The sequence below is a fragment of the Triticum aestivum genome, chromosome 5A (assembly GCF_018294505.1).
Source record: "Triticum aestivum cultivar Chinese Spring chromosome 5A, IWGSC CS RefSeq v2.1, whole genome shotgun sequence".
Taxonomy (NCBI): Eukaryota; Viridiplantae; Streptophyta; class Magnoliopsida; order Poales; family Poaceae; genus Triticum; species Triticum aestivum.
Window position 1 is genome coordinate 428,030,935 of NC_057806.1, and position 7,765 is coordinate 428,038,699.

General features: G+C 46.5%; 1 protein-coding gene across 2 annotated transcripts; it reads right to left on the reverse strand.

Annotated features, from left to right (window-relative positions):
* Positions 1 to 226: 226 nt before the first annotated feature.
* Positions 227 to 6,162, reverse strand: LOC123103767 (hypersensitive-induced response protein-like protein 1). Of its 2 annotated transcripts, none has more exons than XM_044525446.1 (5): positions 4,862 to 6,162; positions 1,937 to 2,156; positions 1,338 to 1,458; positions 999 to 1,187; positions 227 to 902 (listed from the first exon to the last, which is right to left on the reverse strand). In XM_044525446.1, exons 2-5 carry the CDS (start codon positions 2,123 to 2,125, stop codon positions 538 to 540), a joined length of 864 nt encoding a protein of 287 aa, XP_044381381.1. In that variant the 5' UTR covers positions 2,126 to 2,156; positions 4,862 to 6,162; the 3' UTR covers positions 227 to 537. The 2 variants fall into 2 exon arrangements, with proteins under 2 accessions (XP_044381381.1, XP_044381382.1); XM_044525447.1 differs by having other exon boundaries at positions 5,700 to 6,115.
* Between the last annotated feature and the right edge of the window lie 1,603 nt (positions 6,163 to 7,765).

Genomic DNA, 7,765 nt, shown 5'->3' on the forward strand with positions numbered 1-7,765 from the left:
CCCTTCCGCAACATGGACTCGAAGCTCAACTATTTGGAAGAAAATTATCTAAGTATTTGATTCAGCTCAAGGCTGAACATTTTGAAATTTACCATGCTACATGTTTCTAGTTCATCATTATCTTGCTATATGCTACAGCTCCCGACACTCCATCTTCACACTGCATTCCAGTAAATCATGAATGAACATTCATCCTTACACTCCCTCGAAAAACAGGAAAGGCATCTCAGAAGAAATCACCCATGAGAAATATGTAACCTTAAACCAGCATTTTACATGAAACTGACAGCACTAAAAGGCAGGCAAAAGCATTAGATCAAGTTCATCACCAGCATTTCATAACACACTTATATCGTCCTGCATTCCCAATAGGTTAAAGGTTTTGTTACCGCACATCGACCTAAGCCAAGATCCACATATGGTTCCATATAAGTCATAATCATACGGCACGCATCATATTAGACAGTACTGTAGGCAATAGCTAGCAAACCACAAACCACCACCAGCTTCAAAGTTCATGCCGGCGAAGCAAACTGCTTAGTTGTCAGAGGCAGACTGGCCCTGAAGAAGACCGTCGCGGATCTGCGTGGCGATGTCACGCACCGCACCAGGGCCATGGGGGATGAACACCGCCGAGGACTTGGAGGACGCGCCGACCTCTTTCATAGTATCAAAGTACTGGGTGATCAGCACCATGTCCATCACGTCCTTTGCAGTGGTGCCAGGCACATTGACTGAGAAGCCCAGGACGCTGTCCCTCAGGCCATCCACAATGGCCTGGCGCTGGCGGGCGATACCGAGGCCAGACAGGTACTTGGCCTCTGCTTCACCCTCGGCACGCTTGATCTGGACAATCTTCTCAGCCTCCGCCTTCTCGTTTGCAGCCACCCTCATCCTTGCAGCTGCAAAAGGGACAAGTATCATGTCAGTGATATGATGGAGGCCAGATTTAAGTACAAGTGTCCAACTTTCATCACGTCAGGGCTTTAGCAAATAACCTGCATTGATCTCATTCATCGCCTGCTTGACATGCGCATCTGGCTCGATGTCGACAATGAGGGTCTGCACGATCTCAAAGCCATATGCCGACATAGCCTTTTCAAGTTCATCCTCCACAGCCATTGCTATATCGTTCTTCTGCACGAAAGCATCATCCAGGTTGAGCTTTGGAACACTTGCCCTGATCACTGCAGATATCAATCAGTGCCCCAAATTAGTGGATACAGCAATAATGGGATTTGTTGAACAAATTACATTCAGCTGTATCAGTGATGATATGAATGTATTAAGCTACTGAAACAACATATAGAAATCTTCTGTATTCCATGAAATCCTACCATCAAAGACATAGGCTTGAATCTGGGATCTTGTGTTGGTTAGTTTGTAGTATGCATCACTTTCTTTGCCAGCCAGAGGTCGGTACTGAATCGATGCAACAACAGTGACAAACACATTGTCCTATAGAACTTCACATGTCAGCAACACCACGATAATTCTTAATAGCAGAAGAAAATACAGAACACAGTATCAATGGCAATGTGACCTTGGATACTTAATTAGGTCAGTAAAGGATTAATAATTAGTAAGTATTGTTATATGAGAACGTTTCTTAATCTCATGTGGCAGTCACTTTAGGATTATATCCAGATGGCAAACCAAAATGCTAAAATTTAGAAGTTGCAGGGAGTAATTAACTACCAATATAATTTTATATTCAACTTCCGGTGCCATTCATTTTACATAGAAGTTAATAGGAAAAGCAATGTTTCTTCAAACAGGGATTCATGTGATTTACAGCCCACAAAGACCTACTATAAGATGCAACATTAAGCTTTGAAATTTCTGTTGGGACAAAAACGATGGCACCATTTTCTTTAGAAATAAAAGACATCTAAGCATCCATTTTGTAACTGGGTGTTAGGATAAAGTGAGAAACCTTTGTCTTAGTTTCACACCGCACATCCAGCTGCTGCAACCTCAGTGTGAGATGGCCAACTACACGCTTCCCAAAGATCCAAGGCAGGCAGTGGCATCCTGGCTCAAGCACACTGTCAAACTTCCCAAACTGCTCCCTGATGGCCACGGTAGACTGGTCAACTTGAACACAGCAGCACAGATTGCCCATACTGAAGGCCTTCGATCACTTCCGGTAGCACCTGGATAATTCATATATCATAAGATCAAAAAAGTAATAAGAAAGATGTCTACAATGATGATATGCATAATGCCATTAACTCTTTTTTCCAAAATTAAATCACCAATAGCAACTACATGACAATAAATGCTTCCATCAAAATTTTCACGCATTATTAAATCAACAAGTATCCCTAGACTCAAGATAGGCAGAAAGCAAACACCTTAGAAACTCATTCAGAAGTTGCATGATGCTCATATAGACCAACAAAATAAACAGTCGTGCCTGTAAACACCTGGAGACAGACCCAAAGAAAGCTATTTACTCTAAATCCAGCTTTACTGATGCTTGATTTTCATTTTCTCAGTGAACAAAATTGAGATCTCCAACTTGAGAAAAATGATTTAATTCGTTTGTACAAAATTACAAGGCTGCAGAGATGAACAAACATAACAATAAGAGCTTTCTGTAGATAACGCCACAAGAACAGGACACCAAAAGAACTAACAATTCTTGAAAACAATACTAACAACCAATGGAAGAATGCAACAGAACATGCCTGAGTCGAAATTTAAATTGGCAAGGCAAAAGTGAAATGCTCAGCTGATAAAAGGATAGGGCCAAATTAGAAACAGGCTGGATCTTTACAAGGAAGGCAGCATCTGCAATGTGCCTTATAAGCAAGGGCGCACTGCAGGTCTACAGCCTGTTCAATTATCCCATTGTTACCTGTATCCACTTGGATGGAAACCAACGAGACCAATCAGCAAGCGTATACGCATCCTAAGCAATTCACTAATCGCCCACTTGGGCATTTGAGCTAACTTAAAAACATATGAATCACTTTCAATGGCTTAGGCTATTTTTAAAGGAGACAACTGCGTACAGAACAGGTATATTAGACAATGGTAAGATGCTAAAGACTGCAACTGTGCTTCTTGCAATCATTATTGATTCCAATGGATTAATGTGCAATTGGTGACAATTATATGGTCCCACTCCCATCACACACAAAAAATAGCAACTACTCGTTCATAAGCATTACAAGGCTTCAGAGCTGACTAGCATACATAATACAACAAATATAAGAGCTTTGGCTAGAACTCTGGAAAAAAAGAAAGCCAAAAGAACTACTCCCTCCGTCCGGAAATACTTGTCATCAAAATGAATAAAAGGGATGTATCTAGATGTATTTTAGTTCTAGATACATCCCCTTTTATCCATTTTGATGACAAGTATTTTCGGACGGAGGGAGTATGTAACAATATTAACCCCATCATATAGAACAATATCGAATCTTAAAGTAATTCTTGATAACATGTTTACTGCAAAGCAAACAATAGAAGTATGCAAGTATGCAAGACAAGAAAGAATGCTTGGCTCGTACCAGGATAGGTTCAAATTGACAAGGTGGGGTGATTAATGAGGCAGGAAAGAGGTATATATAAGTAAGGACGTGCTACAGCCGGCATCATGCTCAATTATCCGTTGTACAGACATAAACCAGAACCAATCAGGGAGTGCCTACATAAGCCTAAGCATTGACTAATGCCCCACTTGCATGTTTGAGTATTAAACACTTTCTGGGATGTATAATGGTTATAAGCTCTTTGCAAATCAGCAGACAATAGCGGACAGGAACAGTTTGTTGGACATTGACAAGATAGTAAAGACTGCAACAGTGTTTCTTGCTATAATTATAATTTGATTTGACAGGCAATCAGCAGAAAATTATATGATCCTACTCATACCACACAAAAAGTTCAGCAATTTCGGCAGCAAGCACCCATGAAAAAGTACTTAACTTGATTGTGTACGGGAAAACTAGGGAAAAAGACACCCGGGTAAGATTTGGTGCTACACTCCAACGAGGGAAAGGATATCTGAGAGCAACTAGCACAAGCACCTACAGTTCTCGTCCAAACGACTAAACTGCAGTAACTTGAATTCTTTTTAGTTTTATATATAAAAACTGTGAGGAAATTGCAGTGGATAAAGATCCAGGACGACTAGACTTCTTCGGAGTCGCCGCACCAGACATCAAGAAAGAGACAGCGTGTGGAGAAAAACAGGGGGAAATCCATCCTCGGCATTAGGGTTTTTTCAAACAAAACAAAAAGAAAAAACAGAGAGGGTAAAGGCAACCGAACAAGAAGAAAGAACCAAGGGGGGAATTGCGCGAGAGAGGTGGTGCGCAAAGACTCGGCACACTAGAGACTAGATCTTTTTTTTTGAGAATCACCGGGGGAGGAGTTCCTCCACCTGAATATATTACTCAAAGTGGCCAAAATGCCAGAGGAGTGATCCAGTTTATAAGGAAAACCGGATCGAAAACCTGAACAAATTGACCCGTTTATAAGGAAAACCGGGCCGAAAACCGTACAAGGCATGACCAAGCTAGTAGGCATAAGACCATCACCACGAGAGACGCAAGTAGATGTGGGGTGTCGTCGGGAGATCACAATACCAGGACTTTGCAAACAGCCGAACACATCGGCGAGCATACCAGCCCCCACGGCACAATTCAGGAGCATCCACAATCAACGAGTGTCATCCCAGACACGAACCTTGACTGGGGCTCCGCCACAGGAAATCGGAACGATTAGCAAGTTTGAAAGGCATCTTGCGCCATCCTCGAGCAAAGATGAGCTGAGGCAACACCAAGAGCACGAAGCTCGCCGCAACACAATGGCAACCATGAGAGGGTCTTGAGCAACCATTACCAACCTGAGCTGCACGAGAACACCACCACCGTAGACGAAGAGCTCCAATCAACCGAGACCATCCATGGTGCCTCAAGGCTATTGGTGCAGCCGAAGGGCAATGAGCGACCGAGTCCACACCCGGACGAAGAGTCACACGCAGCCGAGGCTACAACACAACAGCGGCACCGCCGGCGAAGCCGAAGGGCATCAAGGAGCCGAGTCTACACCCGGATCGCTTCACCGTGCACACCAGCGCAAGCCGGCCGCACCACCACCACTCCACCACCACATCACACACCACCGTCGACCCCAGTCGGCCGCACAAACAGACCACCAGCCGCACCTCCTTCATCCACACACACCAACACTAGCCGAAGTTCGTGTCTCCAAGATGGCGCCTCCAAGAAGGGAATGATGCCAGAGACACCACCGCCACCCGATCCGGCAAGCCCGACCATAGGTTTTCACCCGGAAAACAACGAAACAGGAGGTTTGCGGCTGAAAAACAGCTCCACGGCGGCCCCTCCGCGAGGAAAACGACAGCCACAGCCGCCGTTGCCACCGGCGTCGACCAAGTCGACCCAGAATTTTGCATCCGGAGCGTGAGCAACCAACAAACCATGACGGCATCTTCAGGGCGTGTGCTGCCCGGATCTTGCGAGACCACATCGGCGCGCACCGGATCTGGGCAGAAATTAGTCTGCCCCATCGAGCACAGGAACAGCCAGGGTCGCGCCTCCCCGAGCTGGAACAGTCACTCGCCGGAGAAGCCGAGGGCCGCCGCAAGATGCAGCGGCGCACAGAGGCAGGCCGGATCGAGACAGCGCCGAAGGAAAGGAGCAGGCCAGCCCCCGACGCACCTGAGAAGGACGAGGTGGATCTGGGCGCCAGCGCCACCCCCGAGCGCCCCTCCACCACCTAGCAGACCATGGGCCGCGCTCGAGCAACGGCACCTTCATGTCGACGATGAGGCAGGCCACCGGAGCCGGACGAGTCGAATCCGAGCGCCCTTGCCAAATCCGCCGCCGCGGTCACCGAGGGAGGCACGACCGTGACCAGGGCCATCCCACGACGCGAGCAAGGCCCCCGCCGCCGCCGTCGGCTGCAGCGGCTTCGCCCTGCAGCTTCCTCCGGCGGCGGCGGGAGAGGAGGGGTGGATCTCGCGGTGGGGGCGCTAGGTTTCTGGGTTCCGCCCGTGTCGCTCGCACGGGAGCAACGCGAGCGGCGACAGTGGTCGGGCTCTCCTACTCACCACTAGAGACTAGATCAGACGAAGAAGCAGAGTAAGGCAGAAGCAGAGTAGGGCACAAGCACCTACAGTTCTCGTCCAAACGACTAAACTGCAGTAACTTGAATTCTTTTTAGTTTTATATATAAAAACTGTGAGGAAATTGCAGTGGATAAAGATCCAGGACGACTAGACTTCTTCGGAGTCGCCGCACCAGACATCAAGAAAGAGACAGTGTGTGGAGAAAAACAGGGGGAAATCCATCCTCGGCATTAGGGTTTTTTCAAACAAAACAAAAAGAAAAAACAGAGAGGGTAAAGGCAACCGAACAAGAAGAAAGAACCAAGGGGGGAATTGCGCGAGAGAGGTGGTGCGCAAAGACTCGGCACACTAGAGACTAGATCATACGAAGAAGCAGAGTAAGGCAGAAGCAGAGTAGGGCACAAGCACCTACAGTTCTCGTCCAAACGACTAAACTGCAGTAACTTGAATTCTTTTTAGTTTTATATATAAAAACTGTGAGGAAATTGCAGTGGATAAAGATCCAGGACGACTAGACTTCTTCGGAGTCGCCGCACCAGACATCAAGAAAGAGACAGCGTGTGGAGAAAAACAGGGGGAAATCCATCCTCGGCATTAGGGTTTTTTCAAACAAAACAAAAAGAAAAAACAGAGAGGGTAAAGACAACCGAACAAGAAGAAAGAACCAAGGGGGGAATTGCGCGAGAGAGGTGGTGCGCAAAGACTCGGCACACTAGAGACTAGATCAGACGAAGAAGCAGAGTAAGGCAGAAGCAGAGTAGGGCACAAGCACCTACAGTTCTCGTCCAAACGACTAAACTGCAGTAACTTGAATTCTTTTTAGTTTTTTATATAAAAACTGTGAGGAAATTGCAGTGGATAAAGATCCAGGACGACTAGACTTCTTCGGAGTCGCCGCACCAGACATCAAGAAAGAGACAACGTGTGGAGAAAAACAGGGGGAAATCCATCCTCAGCATTAGGGTTTTTTCAAACAAAACAAAAAGAAAAAACAGAGAGGGTAAAGGCAACCGAACAAGAAGAAAGAACCAAGGGGGGAATTGCGCGAGAGAGGTGGTGCGCAAAGACTCGGCACACTAGAGACTAGATCAGACGAAGAAGCAGAGTAAGGCAGAAGCAGAGTAGGGCACAAGCACCTACAGTTCTCGTCCAAACGACTAAACTGCAGTAACTTCCAATTCTTTTTAGTTTTTTATATAATTGCAGCGGATAGAGATCGAGGACGACTAGACTCTGGAGCGTCGCACCAGACATAAGAAAGAGACAGCGTGTGGAGAAAAGCAGGGGGAAATCCATCCTCGACATTAGGGTTTTTTCAAACAAAAAAAAAGACAGAGAGGGTAAAGGCAACAGAGCAAGAAGAGAGGGTAAATTGCGCGAGGGAGGCGGTGTGGGTTGAGAACCTCGACGACGCGCAAATACTCGGCACTAGAGACTACTACATCAAACGAAGAAGTAGAGAGGGAGAACAAGAACACAAAACGGAAAACGGGAAAAAGAAAAAAAACGGAGGAGATCGATGCGCTTGGGTCGTCAAGATCGCACCCTCCCTACCAAGAAGCAGAGCAGACTCCGGGAGCAGGGGAACCACAACGAAATGCCCGGATCTCACTCACACGATAGAAAGCGGTGCTTAATGAGGAGGAAGGAGGGAGA